The 20,411-nt window shown below is 37.9% G+C and overlaps 1 protein-coding gene across 1 annotated transcript in view; it reads right to left on the reverse strand.

The window, feature by feature from the left end:
• Positions 1 to 5,293, reverse strand: part of LOC103598347 (epithelial chloride channel protein-like) — a 23,434-nt gene extending 18,141 nt beyond the window's left edge. Inside the window, 5 exon segments of the mRNA XM_008582344.1 lie at positions 388 to 568; positions 2,519 to 2,627; positions 2,979 to 3,126; positions 3,632 to 3,772; positions 5,135 to 5,293. Of these exon segments, the coding sequence (XP_008580566.1) occupies positions 388 to 568; positions 2,519 to 2,627; positions 2,979 to 3,126; positions 3,632 to 3,772; positions 5,135 to 5,293 (738 nt within the window).
• Between the last annotated feature and the right edge of the window lie 15,118 nt (positions 5,294 to 20,411).

Below are 20,411 nucleotides of genomic sequence, written 5' to 3' on the forward strand. Positions count from 1 at the left end.
GAAAAAAAAAAAAAAAAAAAAAAAAAAAAAAAAAAAAAAAAAAAAAGTAAAAAGGCTAACACATAAAAGAGGAATTAAAAGTAAGGTCATAGCTCTGACACAAATCCACAGATGTCAATGAGGGAAAGGATATTCTAAGAATTTATTGTGTGACCCCGAGTGAGAAGGGTACAGTGTTACATCTGAAGACACAAGTTAATAGGAAAGTGTGGGACAATTTCCAGACACACCCTGACACAGGCTGCAGAAAATGGCCTCTAATTAAATTGCCTGAGTAATTTCCCTCTCTTCTATTGGTACACATAATTTCAGAGTAGAAAATCCAGCCTCCCTAGACAGTCTTTTCCTAAGGATTCCTTTGAGAGACTGAAAATAGAAGGTACTTACAGAATTGAGATTTTGCATAAACATTATGGATTCCCTTGCAGTCTGGGATTTGTTTGGGATAAATGTACATTTTGCTTCATACAACCCTGTCTGTGCGTCACGTCTGCATGGCCTTGTTATACAGCTGCCCCCGTTGCATTCCTTGAAAACCACGTTAATACCAGTAATACTAGTGGAACATCTATAATGAAAGAATTACGTTACGTTTATATATGAACACTTGGCAAATAATGTATAAAGCCTAGCATCCTAAAATCTTTTCTTCAGTAACATCAGCTATAGATCATGTACCAAACATTCCATTTTGACAAAGTAGGCACAATATTCTCCCCCTATTTACTATTTATTTCAATCAGAGCAAAGTTGCTAGTTCATATTTACTAAACATTCATTGCTCACTAATGTGATCAATAAATCTATTACCTTTGTGACTTTGAGCTAGAGATGATAATTCCTAACTCACAGGGATGTTGTGAAGATTAAGTGAGGTAAGAGATACAGAGGAATTATTTCTTACTGGGGAGAAGAGAGTCAATATTATGCTTAAAATCCTATTGAATGTCCATGTGTGGTATACATGATTTTGTATTTACAGAATTTTGCAATTTACATTTTGAGAACAATTGAGCTAGACTGAGGGAAGAAATAAAAATAAACTCTGCATGTAAATGCTTGTACATTCAAACTACTTGGTCTTCATGATAAATTGTCAAGTCCCTGGCAGGGAATGGGGCACAAAGTATGGGTAAAGGATTCTACAGAGTTTCTGTTTATATGCAAGATTACTCTTATTCTGTGTTAATATTTTACTTCATAACATTAACCCACTTTAATAAATTTGTCTGTATTGCAAGGATCAAAGGAGATGGTAAATTATACCATCCAGGAGGGTTAGCTCTAGAGTAAGCCCGAAAGTTAAACTTACATACAATGAGATAGCACTGCCTCAAATTGCCTGACACACAGTAGGAGCTCAATAAATGTTTTAGATACTTGTTTTTATCAATATATCCCTTTTTACGACCGATCATAATGAAACATTTGTTTTTCACTAACTTATCAAAAATTTGTTGTTTGATACATTCCCTGTTTAACTTTTACTTTAAGCCAAGCCCAAGGCCAAGGGATTTTTTTAAAAAAAATCACAGTCCTCAAGGATCTTAAAGTCTAGTGGGGAAAATATAATTACATAGACAATTACTTCCCATTAAAATAAGTGTGAGAGAAGCCCACACATGTTGCTGTGGGAGCACTCCCAAGGGCATCTAACTCCAACTGAAGGGAGAGAAATGACCATTTAGGGAAGAAATATGTAAACTGAGTCTTGAAGGATGAGCAGACATTATTTGGGTAAGGAAGAAGTTGTGTGGGATGAGGGTGGGAAGAATGAGGGTATTGGGTTTAGAGCCCAGTTTGTGTGAAAAACTCCAGGCATCTCAGAGGAGATCAAACAAACAACACAAAGGAGATGCAGAGAGGCATTTTTCTACCATTCCTCTTTCCTCTAGTACATTTTTATCTCAAAGACTTATTGCCCATTACATTGATTTCCATTGTTCTTCAATACTCATTAAATACTCTATGTGCTTGATATATTTAATTTAAAGGTTTAATCATCTCATCTATTCATAAATAGGACATGTCTATCTCCACCTGGAATTATGTTTCTTAAAAAATCAATTTACTCACTTATCCTTATGAGAGACTTTTTCTTCTTTAAAATAAAGATTAAATGAAAAGTAAATATATTTACCATGAAGCTCTAGCAGTTTGATTTCAATGAAAGAGATTCACCTCAAAAAGTTATGAATAAAGTGGAACAAAAGAGTGGGTAGGACTGAACTCTAATTCTCAGATATCGTGGGGTTTAGGCCTTTTTTTCTTCTCTGTCAAGAACATATTTTAGTACAATCTCTGTGAATACTAAAATGAATCCCAATTCCTGATTGATCTTGATTCCAAGGTGAAATCCTCAGAATTAATTGGATGCATACATAATGTGGTAGATTGGATATTGCAATTAACTATATGAACATTCAATTAGTTGAAATAGCTTTGCTTGCTTAGTATAGAAAATTAAAGTGTTGTAAGTAAGAAGTTTTAAAAACCGATTTGTTCAATATAACAATACCTTGTTGCTTCAATAGTGTTCTTTCTGGAAATATAGAATGGCCGGTCCACATTATACTCATCAAATATTCCCCACCGGAGATGAGCCCACTCATGGACAAATACCCTGCCTATGAGAGAATATAAATTTATGGTTACAATAGTTTAATACAGTTGTCTTATAGCTTAAATCTCTCTGTCCCCTCTCCCCAACTTAATTTAGCCAAGGAACTCCAGAAATTGATGCCTTTCATTAGGCCAAAAAAGTTGAAATGTGTTAGTGCCAATAAATGACTCATTTTATTATTAAACACACACACACAAAGAAATATAATTATATTAAACATAAGTAGCATATTTCTAAACAAAGGTATTAGTATTTTTCTCTTCCTAAAATCTTTAAAAATACCATTACTCACAGCTTTATATATTTTTTTTTTCCAAAGGAAATAAGAACAGAAGTATAAAATAGATATCCCTACCTCGGGGCCCATAAATAGGCAAATTATTAGTCAACAAGAAGTTTGGAGTAAAATGTATATATTGTCCTTTTTCTCCACATTGTCCATATTGAAGTGTATAGGGATCATCTCCGTATTTCGGATAAGGGTTAGCAACTATGACCTCTGCCTAAATAACAGAAGAACAAAGAAAAACAAATTCCAAGAGAATGAGAAGTTATTGCTTAATGGGTACAGAGTTTATGTTTAGGATAAGGAAAAAATTTTGGAAATAGAAGTAGTGGTTATACAGCATCGTGAATGTAATTAATTCCATGCAATTGTATATTTCAAAATGCTTAAAATGGAAATTCTTATGTTTTACCACAGTAAAAAGAAGGATAACATCTAAAGTTCTTACCATGTTCTGCAAAGCCCTATTGCATTAATTATCAGTTGCTACGTAATAAATTACCCTCAAAACTTAAAAAAAAAAACAAAAACCCCCCAAATTCCAAGAGCAATAGAAACAAGGGATTTTAGAAACAAGGACTTTTTTGTATACATTAAAAAAAGTTATATTACTAATTTAATTACCAAATTAATGATTAGTAGTTACTAAAAAATTATAAGTATTAATTTTTAAAAAGCACAGGAAGAAGAAAGAAGTTTAGAAGCTAAATAAAATAGCCTACCTGGTCGTATGATTCTTGTTTTGGCATTAAGTACTCAGATTTTGACTTCCAGGTCATTGGAATTAAAATGCTTACATTCCTGAAATAAGCTCTTCGTTTGGTGGCATGAAACAGGTAAGAAGAAGCTTCAGTTACCATTTCCTGATAAAATTACAAGTACCACGTGGTAACAATTGTTACATTGAAATAAACACAAAAGTATATCTACAGACTACAAAAAGCATATCTAAGCTCCCTTTCCCCGAACATTTTGGCACACAGACTAACTGAAAAATAGGTTGAATATTACTTGAAATAAACACAAAAGTATATCTACAGACTACAAAAAGCATATCTAAGCTCCCTTTCCCCAAACATTTTGGCACACAGACTAACTGAAAAATAGGTTGAATATTATTACATCTTTTCAGTCTGCAAACTCCTCATTTTTGTATGCTCAAAAATCAACTCTGTTCGTTACCTGTCCAGGCCTGCAATAAGCATTATGGATTGGGATGGGAATGAGGTGCTGGATGTGATATAAAGTGATTAAGATGCGGAGCCTGTTGGCAAGTTGCTTATTTACTCAAACAAACGTGCTTATAATTGGATTGTTTAAATAAATTGGGAGCTTAAGTTTTGATAGATCATTATACTTGATATCCATTAAAAAGAACATTTTGCTAGATTTCTTTTGAGCTACCTTCTCATATGAAGTGTGTTTATATAAAAGGCAAAGTTTTACCAAGCAAGAGTGAAAAAATATATAGACAGTTCTGATTGGCTTCAGGTCCCAGTTCTGCCACTTATTGTAAGATCACTTAACTTCTCTCATTTGTACAACAAGGATAATAATCTGTGTTCTTGACCACCTCACTGGGATACTGGGAGTATGAAAGAAGATAGTATATATATTAAAATGCTATATATAAGGTGTTTTTATTGTACTAACTAGTAAAATACAAGGGCAGTTCAGAAAGTACATGGAAACGTAGAATTAAGAGATAATACGAATCTTTCCATGAGCTTTTTGAAGACCCCTCATACAATTAGGAAGATAAATTAACTTCAAAAATGTGTAACATTTTCTTTAGATAAGATACATAAGATTTTTTAATTTTCCAGAGTTGAACAAGTATGAACAACTAAAAAAAAATGCATAAGATAATGAACCTCTAAGGCTTAAATATAGATTAATTATTTAAACTTTATAAAGAAAAAATGTGAGTATAATTCTTCACTTGCTCTGAAGTCTTCCTGTTAGCTTAATTAGTTAAAATTAGCAGTTCACCCTCTTAATAATTCATTAGGGGAATGACTAATAGTATCAATATATAATAAAACATACTTAAACTAAGCATATATTAATCTTGACAGTTTAGATAAATGCTATATAAATCATGAATACTGTCAAAGCAATTTTGGAAAGTTATAACTCTGTATGAGTGTGTGTATGTGCCTAGGCAACATGAGTTGAAAATACTTACTGAAATAAAAATAGGTAAATAATAAAATTTCACTTACCTTTATATTTTGAATGAGTTTTTCATCTTCTGGTACACTGGGGTTAATTGCAATAACAATGCCGTCATATCCATAGTTATTCAAACTTACCATTGAGCTTTTCACCCCCAGCAAGAGATGTAAGGCTAGGAATAGAATGACATTCAGACTGAACGTCATTTTTCCATATTATGATATATCCTTTAGAAGTGTAAGGAGGGTATTTATGTATTTGCTTAATTCAGGAATTTGAATCAAGATCAAAATATTTGCATAAATATAACGTAATGAATTACTGATATATCTTGGTGAACTTCCTTATCTTACTCATTCTAAAAATTCAGTTGTTATTATATTAAGTGAAACAAGTCAGGCATGGAAAGAGAAATATCACATGTTCTCACTTATTGGTGGGAGCTAAAAATAAATACGTAAATTCACACACACACACACAAAAATCGGGGGGGGGGGGAAGAAGACATAATAAATACAATTCCTTGAAGTTGATACAAGCATACAGAAAGGACATTGTTGGGAGGGAGGAGAGAAGGAGGTTTCCGTGATGGGCCACAATAATCAACCACATTGTATATTGACAAAATAAAATAAAATTAAATTTTAAAAAAATAAATAAAAATTCAGTTGTTAAATAGTAATGGGGATTATGCTGAACACATTTATCATACTTCCTAAGACAGCTAAGGCATTAACTACTCATTGAATTGAGCCTTCTTTCAGATTGTGTAATTGTCATCACAGTGGTGGGTGTCACCATCACCATCGAATAGTATTTGAGGTGTGTAAGCCCTGGGATATGTTCACATAGAAGCACTCTATGGAGGGATGAGGAACTGAAATTAAAAGTATCAGGAAAGAGCAGATTAAAAAGGCCTGTTAAAAAAATAAAAGGAGTGTCAGTGAATTAAGGGTTTATATTCTTTCTTTAGATTGGAGTGATATATGCACACTGGTGGGGAACAGCTATGGGTCAAGGAGTAAATGTTTTTTTAGTTACTTTCTGTGGTAATTAATAGATCTGCAACATAACCAGCGCCACTTTAGACAAGCCCAAGGACAAAATGGTGCCACCCACCCCCTCCCTTCCCCTCCCCCATTCTCTTTCACAGGAAGCCTCATGGTTTCAGAGAAAATGAAACTTTCGGCGTTTCCACATGCACAGAACTCTCCATTCCCATGACCTGACTCAATCTCCACCCTGGAATTACATCACCCAGCTCTTGGTGCCAACATACCTATATAAGCACTCCCACCCCCAAACCTGGTGCTGTCTCCTTTTCAGGGCAGCTCTGAGTTGCCTGCTACTTTGAGCACAGCCCAGCAGATTTTCTTCCTTTAATAAAGCTTGAATGGTACCTGGCATCTCAGCTCACTTTCTTTCATTATGGTGCCAAAACACAGGAAGGGTTTTGGCCGACGTTGTGGATAATCCCCTGTCTTGGGGTGATGGGCCCTTGGCTGCCCTTCCCAGACCTGCCGAAACTGGATGCCTCTGGGACTCTTTACTTTTGCCGTTTCAGACCAACACACCCAACACCGGCCTCAATTCAGGGTGAGTCAGTGGTTCTGTCCTGCCTATTTCTACAGTTCCTCCTACTACTCTACCACTTTGGTCTCTACGAAGCCCAGGCGCCTGGCCAAGGGAATTCTTCTCATGCCCCCCAGCTACTGGAGGATGCTCCTCCAGCTGGTCAGTAGCTTTTCTCTGGAAAATAAGGTGGGCACCAAAGGGGATGCCCTTTGCTGGCACTCTTCTTCTACCAGGACTGATTGCCCTTTCTCACCCTCTACATGGGATCCTCATGATCCAAACCTCCACGCTCTACACCCTTGGCCCATCTCCTGGCCAATTTCTTGGCCTCCAGGGAGACATTGAACCTAAATGTCCTGTCCCGTCCCATTTTCTACTGTACTCCATACTCTATGCCTCTGGGCTGTCTCCTGGCCAATTTCTCGGCCTCCAGGAAGACATTAAAACTCAAATGCCTGGTTACAATGGATCCCAGTGGCCACAAGATGGCACTCAATTTAGACACTCACCGAAATTGCAAAAGCTGTAGAGATTCCTTGTTCAGGCCTTTTATATCTCTGAACGCATTCTTCTCTCTGTCAAAACTCTCCTATGTCTCAAATTCTCCTAGCTCATGCTTGACCTCTCCTTCCAGATTCAGATCAATCTTCTGATCCATCAGCCTTCCACATCTCTCTCTCTTCCCCACACCTAACCTCCAGATGCTCGTCCTCAGCCCAATTCCTCCCCTTCTCCCCCTTCCTCAGGTAACAACCCCACCTCAGCTCCAGCTTTTTATAACCCTTCCATGAAGTGGCTGGGAAGGAAGGAATTGTCCAAATACATGTACAGGGAGCAGGTCTGGATGGCGGCTCAGGTACATGCTCAAAATAATAGGCAGCCTATGGGAACCATTGCTGTTCCTTGCACAGACCCAAATTGGAACTACCAGGCTGGCCACCAGAGATTGGGATCTCCAGGATAATCTAATCACACACCTACTTCATGGCCTCCAAAAAGCTACTCACAAGTCAGTCGATTATGACAAGCTTAGAGAGATCACACAGAGATCCACTAAAAATCCCAGTGAGTTCCTAACCCATCTCTCTGAGGCTTTACATGAATACGCATGTATAGATCCAAACTCCCCTGCGGGCATGGATCTCCAACAGTCTCATTTCATTACCTAATCAGCCCCTGATATTCAAAAAACTGTAAAAGAGATCAGGCCAAATACCAGCTCCTGGCTAATGCTATCCAAGGCTCACATACTCCAAAGCTTGCTGCCTCTAGGGGCAAGCCACCCAAGAACTGCTTCAAATATGGTCAGCCAGGCCACTTGGCACAGGCCTGTCATAGCCTGTCCTCACTGCAAATGGCCAGGTCACTGGGGGATCAATTGTGCCACTCACCAGAGAGGGAGTGGCCCAGTCCCCAACCTACAGCCTTTGGTTTCATGGCCATCTCTACTGGAGCTTCTTGGCTTTGCCCAGGAGGAGGACTGATGATGCCCAGGGCCTGAGGACCCCACGGAGATCATCACACATGAGCCCACGGTAACTCGCCTTGTAGCAGGAACATGTACAGGCTTTCACCAACCAAAAGGTTGCCAAATTGTTCCTGCAAGGAGGATGTCAGCCCCTCAGAATCAGCGACCCTTCCCCAGAGGAATACAGCCTCCCCACACAAAACCAATACCCCGCCACCTAATTGTTTTACCCGCCAACATAAATCTTTTACTTTTTCCATATCTTTGCCCATCTCCAGCAGGAAGTAGCTCCAGAAGAATGAGACCTCCACCCTTTCCCCCTTTTTCCTATACTTAAAAGGCAGGAATAATAGATCTTCAACATAACCAGCACCACTTTAGACAAGCCCAAGTACAAAATGGCGCTGTCCACCTCCTCCACTCCTCTCCCCACTTCTCTTTTGCAAGAAGCCTCATGGTTTCAGAGAAAATGAAACTTTTGGCATTTCCACATGTGCAGAACTCTCCATTCCCATGACCTAACTCAATCCCCACCCTGGAATTACATCACCTAGCTCTTGGTGCCAACATACCTATATAAGCTCTACCATTCCCACACCTGGTGCTGTCCCCTTTTCAGGGCAGCCCTGGGCTGCCTGCTACTTTGAGCACAGCCCAGCAGATTTTCTTCCTTTAATAAAGCTTGAACGGTACCAGCATCTTGGCTCACTTTCTTTCAGTAACTACTTGTGTATTTTAGTTTTCAAATAGCATTGAATGTTTTAAGTTCTTTTGTAACTTGGAAACTTAACATACTTCAATTAAGATTTCTTTTGTGTATTGAACACAAATGTTTCTTAGCTTGAAATAGTTGTACACATAGCATTGTGAGCTGGCTCTGGAATCAGATGAATCTAAACCTGACTTCTTGCCTTGGTCACTTAACAATCACACAATTCTTTGTCAGAGTTGTATGGCTCCTTTCTAGGCCTACTTTCTTTTCTGTGATATATGAATTATATGGGATGTTGAAGAAGTCAATGAGATAATCTATGGAAAGCACTTTATATGGGACTTCTGACACCTAATAAGCACTCAATAAATATTATCCATTATTATTAAACATTATATATTATATTATGAATATCGAGCTTGTTTTAAATTTTTGGCAATTAAATTTCATGTTTTCATTGGCTTATTTTGTAAAACCCTAAATATAGTCTTTCCAGTGTTTAACTGAGGAATGAAGAGTCCCTGAGCCTGCCTGAGAAAGACTAGGGGACAAACTGTCTTGACAAACTTCCAAGTGAAACTATGAGCTTTTTGGAATGCTCTTTGATTATCTCCATCTACTGTCAGTATCCTGTCCTTGCTGGTCCATCTTAAGTGCGGCCTCACCCATAAAATCTTCCTAAATCATCCAAACTAAAAGTAATCTTTTCCGTTGAATTCGTTTGAACCACTGTATTTACATACAACCTGTATCACATTTTTTATTATTAATATAGGTAGTATATATCCCTACTAGATTATAAACTCCTTGAAGGAAAGAGATGATTTTTTTCTGTTTAACCTCTCTCAATTTCAATTTCCCTAACTATAAAATGAGGACAGTAATACCTATCTAGAAGAAATGTTGTGAAAGTTAAGTGAAATAACATGTGTGAAAGCACCTGTTGTAAATGCTGCTACATACAGAGTAGGCCTTCTAACAAAAGTTTATTCCTTGCTTTTCCTTATTTCTTTCAATTCGTATGAAAAAATATTTGAGTGATATATATGCCAGGCCCAGGGCTCTGCTCTTCAGAGAGTACAGAAATGAGTAAAGCACAGGCACTGCCTCTGGAGAACTTGAAGACTCGTTTCATGGGTTAGATTAGAATTAAAAAAATTAAAATACAAGCCAGAGTAAGAAAAGTTCTAGAAGAGAGTTACAGACACAGCGCTAGGGAGTCAAAAGTTGGGGAATAGTTTTTACATAATAAAGGAAATCAGAAAAGTCAAACGGTTCTTTAGAAAATGAAAGCAAGGAGAAATTAATTTATTTGCCTAGATTACACTTTCAGGAAGGGGTTAGCTCTAGGATTTGAACTCAGGCCATCTGGTTTCAGGGTCTATGTTTTTATTTTTTATTTTATTTTTATTTATTTATTATTTTTTAAAAAAGATGACCGGTAAGGGGATCTTAACCCTTGACTTGGTGTTGTCAGCACCACACTCTCCCAAGTAAGCCACGGGCTGGCCCCATTCAGGGTCTATGTTTTTATTTTTTATTTTATTTTTATTTATTTATTATTTTTTAAAAAAGATGACCGGTAAGGGGATCTTAACCCTTGACTTGGTGTTGTCAGCACCACACTCTCCCAAGTAAGCCACGGGCTGGCCCCATTCAGGGTCTATGTTTTTCAGCACCGCACTCTCCCGAGTGAGCCACGGGCCGGCCCAGGGTCTATGATTTTAAAGCATATGTGAGACATAATGCTTTTCAAAAGGGTTATCAGTGAGTATCAATCTTGAAAATTATTTAGAAAGTAGTTTCTTTTTGTTTCTATTATAGATTAGTGGTTGTCAATAGACAATTCAAGAGAATGTAAGCTACTATTATTGATTTTTATGAATCAATAGAATTTCTATCTTGTTTCAATTTTAGGCTGAATAATGGAATTTTCTTTTGGTTGTTTTGCCTTGAAAACTTAGAGTTAAGTATATGTTTTGCTGAAAGTTTTTACTTTCATTTAGGTTCAAAGAAACCACTTATCACACTAATAAGCCAGTTTATGATATTTATTAAGATACAGCAATAAGCAAGTAAGCAAAGAAAGCAAGATTATGCAGACATATATATATGTATATATATTTTTTATTTTAACTTCTCAACATACATTGTAGTTGATTTTCGTGTCCCTTTACCAATTTCTCTTTCTTCCTTCCCTTTCTCCCCTCCCCCCCACTACATCATATCCATTCACTTTTCTTAACAAGTTCAAGGAATTGTTGTGATTGATGTGTCTTCTTCCCCCTCTGACCCTTTATTAGTTTGTATATTTATTTATTTATTTATTTTTAGCTCCCACAAATAAGTGAGAACATGTGGCATTTCTCTTTCTGTGCCTGACTTGTTCAACTTAATATAATTTTCTCTAAGTCCATCCATGTTGTTGTGAATGGTAGTATTTCATTCTTTTTTATAGCAGAGTAGTATTCCATTGTGTAGATATACCTCAGTTTCCTTATTCACTCATCTGATGATGGACATTTGGGCTAGTTCCAACTCTGGGCTATTGTAAATAGTGCATGCAGGCATATTTTTTAAAAAAGAATAGAAAAAGAATTAAACAGTGTTCATATCACCAAATTTGGGGAACACCTACATCCAGATCCAAGCAGTGCTGGAAAGTACCATGAACACTGGTACTATCTGGGATTATCTGTTCATTCATTGAAGGAACTTAGATTGTTTCCATCTCTTGGCAATTGTGAATAATGCTGCAATGAACATGGGTATCTCTTCTAGATTCTGCATTAAATTCCTTTGATTAATACCCAGAAGTGGGATTGCTAGATCATATGTTAGTTCTATTTTAAATTATTTGAAGGACCTCCATACTGTATTCCATAATGACTGTACACATTAACATTCTCTCCAACAGTGTACAAGAGTTCTCTTTTCTTTATATCCTCACTTGTTATCTTTTGTTTTATAGTAATAGCTATTCTAAGGTGTGAGGTAATATCTTATTGTGGTTTTGATTGTATTCCCATGATGATTAGTATCTTGAGCACCTTTTCCTATACCTGTTAGCTATTTGTATGTTTTTTTAGAGAAATGTCTATTCTGGTCCTTTGCCCATTTTTATTTATTTATTTATTTTACAGCTTTCATTTATTTATTTTTTGCTTTCTTAAGTTTTAAAAAAAAATTTTTTTTATTGAATCAAAATTGATCATACATATTTTGGGGGTTCAACATTAGATATGTTGATCAAATCAATATTACTAGCATATATATTGTGACAAATCATAATTATTCTTTATGCCCCTTGTCCAATCCCTCCCCATTCCCCTCTACCTACCCTCTCCCCCCTCTAATTACTCTAGATTTCTTCTCCCCTTCTGAAAGAATAATCATTACTCTATTGATTTGATTCCTGGATGATTGTACAATGCTGAGAGGTGTGATCAGGTCCCCCAAAATTATCATAGAGCAGATGCTTCTTCTGTCACTCTGAAATGGACTTTGTTGAGAGAGACATCCTCTTCTTTATATCTGATGGTGACTCTCCTTGTGTCAATACACTCCAGTGACTGGTGGACCATCTGTGTGGTGTTTGTGGTGTCTAGCCACTTTCACGGCAGCCATGGTTATTGTGCTGGCTGTGGTGGGCCACCCACATGGAGGTCATGTTTTTGGCATGCTCCTTGGTGCTGGCTGTGTGCCTAGTTTTGGGGTGTGTCTGGTCCCTGGCTCCATGCCTTGGGTCCCCAGGTGGGCTCTGAAGTACTGGTGTGGTGTGCCTGTTGTGAGGGGGGGTACAGTCCCCTTTTCCCTACCTCAGGCCCATGGGCGGGACCACAAAGCATTGGCAGTGTGCCTGGTTGTGGGAAGGGGGTGGTCTGGTCCCTGGCTACATACCCCAGATCCCCAGGTGTGCCCTGAGGCCCTGGCACAGTGTGCCTGGTTGTGGGAAGGGGGTCTGATCCCCAGCTCCATACCCCAAGCCCCTGAGTGGGGCCCTGAGGTGATGGTGATGTGCTTGGATGTGGGAGTGGGGTCTGGTCACCTTCTCAATGCCTCAGGTCTCTGAGAAGGCCCCAAGGCACTGGCACGGTGTGCCTGGTTGTGGGAGTGGGGTCCTGTCCCCAACTCCAAGCCTCTGGTTCCCAGGCAGGCCCCAAGGCGCTAGTGGTGTCCCTAGGCTGGAACTAATTTTTTGTCCTTTTGTTTACTTCTAAAATGGGGGAACTTCCTGTGAGAACCAGTACTTGACCTGTGTGATTGAGTTAAATTGCTGCTTTGCTGCTGTTTCCCTAGGGAAGGCTTTTTGTGCAGCTCAGGGTTTAATGGTTGACCTTATAGGATTTCCAGCTCTCCAGAGACCTCATGGATCTGGGTTGTGTAGAATCTCTGATCTGGGCCTGACTTTTTTCATCAAACTGCACCCCATGTAATTCTATATTCCCAGCCAGTCTCCTTGGAGAAGTCCTGTGCTGATTGGGGAGACTGATCGGCTGTCCTTGCTGTGTCCCAGTGTTCTCCCTGTGGGGCTGTCTCCCCCACTGCCCGTGCTCCAAACACTTCCCATGGGACGGGTCCTGTGCCAGTCCCTTGTGATGACTCACTGGCCTCCGAATTGCTCCCCTTTTTCAGCTGTTCTGGCTTCTCACTCCTGCATGGGTCCACAGGAACTCTATTAGTGGTCTTGCTGTCCTGGGGGCTGCTAAGGCCCTCTTCTCCACTGCTGCCTCCCAGTAACTCCATCTGAAGGGCACAGCTGCAGCTTCTGCCAGCTCCTGCTCCGTGTGCTCAGCAGCTTCACCCTTAAAGCAGACGTGGCCTGAAATGCTCCGAGCAGTTTTTTCTTTCTCTCATCGTGGTTTCTCCTGCCTTCAAGAACTCTGTAGGTTGCTCCCCATCTTCCCCTGAGCTCCAGTGGCCCCAGCTTGGCTGATGTTACATTTTTATAGTTGTAAATTGGTTGATTTGTGGGATAGAGTGACACTGGGGACCGTCTATTCTGCCATCTTGACCAGAACTCCCATTTGCTCATTTTTAAATAGGGTTATTCATTTTTTCTAATGAGTTGTAGGAATTTCTTATATATTTTGGATATTAACTCCTTATCAGATATACAGTTTGCAAATGTTTTTGTCTATTTGGTATGTTGCCTTTTCATTTTGTTAATTGTTTCCCTTGCTATGTAAAAGCTTTTTAGTTTATGTAATCCCACTTGTTTATTTTTGCTTTTGTTGCCTGTGCTTTGGTGTCATATTAAAAAAAAATTATTGCCAAAACTAATGTCAAAGAGTGTTTCTCCCAATGTTTTCTTCTAGGATTTTTAGAGTTTCAGGTCTCACATTTAAGTCTTCAATCCATTTCAAGTTGATTTTTGTGATTGATGTAAGGTAGGGTTCCAATTTCATTCTTTTTCATGTGAATATCCAATTTTCCCAACACTGTTTGTCAAAGAGACTATCCTTTCCTCATTTGTATTTTTGGTGCGATTACCAAAGATTAGTAGAATGTACATGTGTGAGTTTATTTATGGGCTCCCTATTTTGTTCCATTGGTTTATTTGTCTGTTTTTATCTGAGTACCATTCTGTTTTGATTCCTATAGCTTTGTAATATAATTTGAAATCAGGAAATGTGATGCTTCCAGCTTTGTTCTTCTTGCTCAAGATTGCTTTGGCTATTTGGGGTCTTCATGGTTCCATATGGATTTTAGGATTTTTTTTTTTTTGGTATTTCTGTGAAAAATGCCATTGGAATTTTGGTTGAGGTTGCATTGAATCTGTAGATTGTTTGGGGTAGTATGGACATTTTAACAATACTAGTTCTTCCAATCTATGAACATGAGATATCTTTCCATTTAATTGTGTCTTTCTTCAATTTCTTTCATAAACATTACATAGCTTTCAGTGTACATATATTTTGCCTCCTTGGTTAAATTTAGTCCTAAGTATATTATTCTTTTTTTTTTTCGTGACCAGCAACGGATCGCAACCCTCAGTGTCGCGCCCGTACCGGACCGGGACCGGCAACGGGATGGCAACCCTCGGTGTTGCGCCTGCACCTCGCTCAGCCAGTGAGCGGCCGGTCTGTATGTGGGATCCGAACCCTCGGCGGGAGCGCCACCGCGCTTCCCAAGCGGGGCACTGTAGCAGTGCGCCACCGGGCCGGCCCCAGTATATTATTCTTTTTGATGCTATTGTAAATGGGATTTTTTTCTTAATTTCTTTTTTGAATAGTTTGTTGCTAGTGTATAGAAATGCTGCTGATTTTTGTATGTTGATTTTGTATCCTACAACCTTACTGAATTTGTTTATTAGTTCTAACACTTTTTTTGGAGGGGGGGAGCTTAGGGTTTTAAGTATATAATATCATGTCATCTGCAAACAGAGACAATTTTACTTCCTCCTTTCTGATTTTGAATGCCTTTTATTTCTTTTTCTTGACTGACTGCTCTAGGTAGGACTTCCAGCGTTATGTTGAATAGAACTGGCAAGAATAGGCATCCTTGTCTTTTTTTTTTTTACTGACCGGTAACGGGATCGCAACCCTCGGTGTCGCACCCGTACCGGGGACCAGCAACGGGATCGCAACCCTTGGTGTTGCGCCCGCACCACGCTCAGCCAGTGAGCGGGAACCGGTCTCCACATGGGATCTGAACCCTCAGCGGGAGCGCCGCTGCGCTCCCAAGCTGCGCACTCTCCAGTGTGCCACCGGGCCGGCCCTGGGCATCCTTGTCTTGTTCCAGAATTTGGAGAAACATTTTCAGATTTTCACCACTGAGAATGATCTTAGCTATGATCTTGTCATATATGGTCTTTACTATTTTGGGGTAGTTTCTTTCAATTCCTAGTTTGTTGATTTTTTTTTATCATGAAAGAGTGTTAAATTTTGTCAAATGCTTTTTGTGCATCTATTGAGAATTGTATCTTTCATTCAGTTAATGTGTTGTATCACATTTATTAATTGTTGTATGTTGCATCCCAAGGATAAATCCCACTTGATTATGGTGTATGCTCCTTTTAATGTTTTGTCGAATTCTGCTTGCTGGTATTTTGAGGATTTTTGCATCTATGATCATCAAGGATATTGGCCTGCAATTTTTTTCACATAGTGCCCTTGTCTGGCTTTGATTTCAGGGCAATGTTGCCCTCATAAAATGAGTTTGAGAATTTTCCCTCCCCTTCAATTTTTTGGAATTTGATAAGGATTAGCATTAATTCTTCTTTAAATGTGTGGTAGAATTCACCAGTGAAGCCATCTGTTTCTGAGATTTTCTTTGTTGGGAGGTTTTTCAGTAATAATTCAATGTCCTTGTTTTTTTCTTTTTCAGATTTTCTATTTCTTCATAATTCAGCCTTGGTATGTTGTATGTTTTTAAGAATTTATTCATTTCTTCTACGTTATTCAATTTGTCGGCATAGCAGTTCCTTATGATTCTTTGCATTTCTGTGGTATCAGTTGTAATGTCTCCTCTTTCATTTATAATTTTGTTTACAGTTATGTGCTACAGAACTGTATTTCAGTCAATGACAGACCGCATATATGATGGTGGTCTCATAAGACTATAATACCATATTTTTAATGTACCTTTTCTATGTTTTTAGATACACAAATACTTACCATTGTGTTACAATTGCCTATAGTATTCAGTACAGTAACATGCTGTATAGGTTTATAGCCTAGCAGCGATCAGCCACACCACATAGCCTAGGAGAGTAGTAGGCTATATCATCTAGGTTTGTGTAAGTACACTCTATGATGTTTACACAGCAACAAAATCACCTAAGGACACTATCCCAGAATGTATCTCCATTCTTAAGTGATGCACGACTATGTGTGAGTCTTCTTTCTTATTTTTTTATAATTCCAGCTAATGGTTTGTCAATTTTTTAAATCTTTTTTTAAAAAAAAATCTTAGTTTCATTGATCTTTTTTATTATTTTTATAGCCTCTATTTTATTTATTTCCCCTCTAATCTTTATAATTTCCCTACTTTTGCTACCTTTGGGCTTAATTTATTACTCCTTCTCTAGTTTCATGAGGTGTAAAGTTAGGTTGTTTATATGAGATCTTCCTTTTGTGTGTGTGTGTAGGCATTTATCACTGTAAAATCCCTCTTATTACTGCTTTTGCTGTTGTTTGATATGCTGTGTTTCCATTTTCATTTGTCTTAAGATATTTTTTGATTTCTTCTTTGACCCATTGGTTGTTCAGCAATTTAATTCACATCTTTGTGAATTTTCTAATTTTCCTCCTGTTAATGATTTCTAGTTTTATACCATTGTGGTTGAAAAGATATTTGATATAATCTCAATCTTCTTAAATTTGTTAAGACTTGTTTTGTGGCCTAACATATGATCTATAATGGAGAATGCTTCATGTGCACTTGAGAAGAATGTATTCCACTGCTGTTGGATGAAACGTACGCTATATGTCTATGAGGCCCACTTGGTCTAAAGTGTTGTTCAAATCCGATGTTTCCTGACTGATTTTCTGTCTGGATGGTCTATCCATTGTTGAAGTGGCATATGAAGTCCCACACTATTATTGTATTGCTATCTATTTCTCCCTTCAGTTCTGTTAATATTTGCTTTACATATTTAGGTGCTCTAATGTTGGGTGCACATATATTTACAATTATTATATCCTCTTGATGAATATAATCCTGTATCATTATATAATGACCTCCCTTACTTCTTTTTATAGTTTTTGACTTAAATTCTACTTTGTCTGCTGCTGTAACTGCAGCCATTTCTGCTCTCTTTTGGTTACCATTTGCATGGAATATCCATTTCCATCTTTTAAATTTAACCCTACATGTGCCCTGACAGCTAAAGTGAGTCTCTTGTAAGCAGCATATGGTTGGATCTTGGTTTTTTATCCATTCAGCTGCTCAATGTCTTTTGATTGGAGAATTTAATCTATTTATATATGAAGTAATTATTGATAGGTAAGAACTTACTATTGACATTTTACTAATCGTTTTCTGTTTTGTAGTTTCTTTTTTTCCTCTTTTGCTTTTTCCCTCCTGATTTAATGATATTTTTATAGTGTTACTTTTTTTTTCTTTCTCTTTTGTATGTTCACCACAGTTTGTGTGTGTATGTGTGTGTGTGTGTGAGATCACATGAGGTTTGCATAACAATTCTTATAACAGTTTATTTAAAGCTGAAAACAACTTAACTTTAATCACATACAAAAACTCAAACACTTTTACTTCTCCCATCCCCCATTTTATGTTATTAATGTCGTGATATACATTTTTTTAATATTGGCTACTATTAAGAAGTTATTGTATCTATAGTTATTTTTAATACTTTTGTGTTTCAACTTCTATACTGGAGATACAAGTGATTTATATACCACTATTACAGTATTAGGGTATTATGAATTTGGCTATGTATTTACCTTTACTGTTGAGTATTATACTTTCATATGTATTCACATGTTGCTCATTAGTGTTCTTTTACTTCAGATTGAGGAACAATCTTTAGAATTTCTTGTAAAGGCAAGATTAGTGGTGATAAACACCCTCAGCATTTGTATCTTTGGGAAAGTCTTTATATCTTTGTTACTGAAGAAAAGCTTTGCCACATGAAGTATTCTTGGTTGACAGTTTCTTGCAGCACTTTGAATATATCAGACCATTTTCTCTTAGTCTGCAAGGCTTCTGCTGAGAAATGTACTGATAGTCTTCTTTTCTTTTCTTTTTTATTTTATTTTTTAATTTTAATTTCTCAATACACAATGTAATTAATTTTTGTGTCCCTTTACCAATTCCTCTTTCCTCCTTCCTCTCCTCCCTCACCCCCCATCAATATCATATCTGTACACTTGTCTTAACAAGTTCAAGGAATTGTGATTGTTGTGTCTTCTTCCCTGTGCCCCCCACCATTTGTTTGTATATTTATTTATTTATTTTTAGCTCATACAAATAAGTGAGGACATGTGGTATTTCTCTTTCTGTGCCTGACTTATTTCACTTAATATGATTTTTTCTAAGTCTGTCCATGTTGCCGTAATGGTAGTATTTCATTCTTTTTTATAGCAGAGTAGTATTCCATTGTGTAGATAAACCACATTTTCCTCATCCACTCATCTGATGATGGACATCTGGGCTGGTTCCAGCTTTTGGCTATTGTAAATAGTGCTGCAATGAACATTGGAGAATAGATATCCCTTCAACATGATGATTTCCATTCCTCTGGGTAAATTCCCAGCAGTGGAATAGCTGAGTCATATGGTAAATCTATCTGTAATTGTTTGAGGAAGCTCCATACCATTTTCCATAAAAGCTGCACCATTTTGCAGTCCCACCAATACTGTATGAGGGTTTCTTTTTCTCCACAACCTCACCAGCATTTATCATTCTCAGTCTTTTGGATATTAGCCATCCTAACTGGAGTGAGATGGTAACTCAAAGTGGTCTTGATTTTCATTTCCCAAATGCTAAGTGATGTTGAGCATTTTTTCATGTGTCTTTTGGCCACTAATATATCTTCCTTTAAGAAATGCCTATTCAGCTCCTTTGCCCATTTTGTAATTGGGTTATTTGGGATTTTTTTTTTGCTGTAAAGTAGTTTGAGTTCCTCGTATATTCTGGATATTAATCCTTTGTCAGAAGTATTTTTTTTTTTTTTTTTTTTGTCTTTTGTCCTTTTTTCCGTGTCCGGCAATGGATCGCAACCCTCAGTGTTGCCCCCGTACCGGACCGGGGACCGGCAACGGGATCGCAAGCCTCGGTGTTGCTCCCGTGCCTCGCTCAACCAGTGAGTGGGAACCGGTCTATACATGGGACCCGAACCCTCGGACGGGAGCGCCGCCGCGCTTCCCAAGCGGCGCACTATCCAGTGCGCCACCGGGCCGGCCCAGAAGTATATTTTGCAAATATTTTCTCCCACTATGTTGGTTGTCTTTTTACTCTGGTGATTGTTTCTTTTGCTGTGCAGAAGCTTCTCAGTTTAATATAATCCCATTTGTTTATTTTTTCTTTGGTTGCCTATGCTTTTGGGGTTGTATTCATGAAGACTTGTTGGGCTCATGTCTGTACCCAATCCAACTTCCTGGTGTGTTTCCCTATGTTTTCTTTAAGGAGTTTTATTGTTCCAGGGCATATATTTAATTCTTTAATCCCTTTTGAGTTGATTTTGGTATATGGTGAGAGGTACAGGTCTATTTCCATTCTCCCACTTATGAATATCCAGTTTTCCCAGCACCATTTGCTGAAGAGGCAGTCTCTTCCCCAGTGTGTAGACTTGGTGCCTTTGTCAAAGATCAGATGGCTGTAGTTGGTTGATTTCTGGATTCTTTATTCTATTCCATTGATCTGTGTGTCTGTTTTAATGCCAGTACCATGCTGTTTTGGTTATTATATCTTTGTAATATAGTTTAAAGTCAGGTAGTGTTATGCCTCCAGCTTTATTTATTTATTTTGCTCAGAATTGCTTTGGCTATGCATGGTCTTTTGTTATTCCATATAAATGTTATTATAGTTTTTCCATTTCAGAGCAAAATGTCATTGGAATTTTGATAGGGATTGCATTGAATCTGCAGATCATTTCAGGTAATAT

This window comes from Galeopterus variegatus, unplaced genomic scaffold (assembly GCF_000696425.1).
Source record: "Galeopterus variegatus unplaced genomic scaffold, G_variegatus-3.0.2 Scaffold2576, whole genome shotgun sequence".
Lineage (NCBI taxonomy): Eukaryota > Metazoa > Chordata > Mammalia > Dermoptera > Cynocephalidae > Galeopterus > Galeopterus variegatus.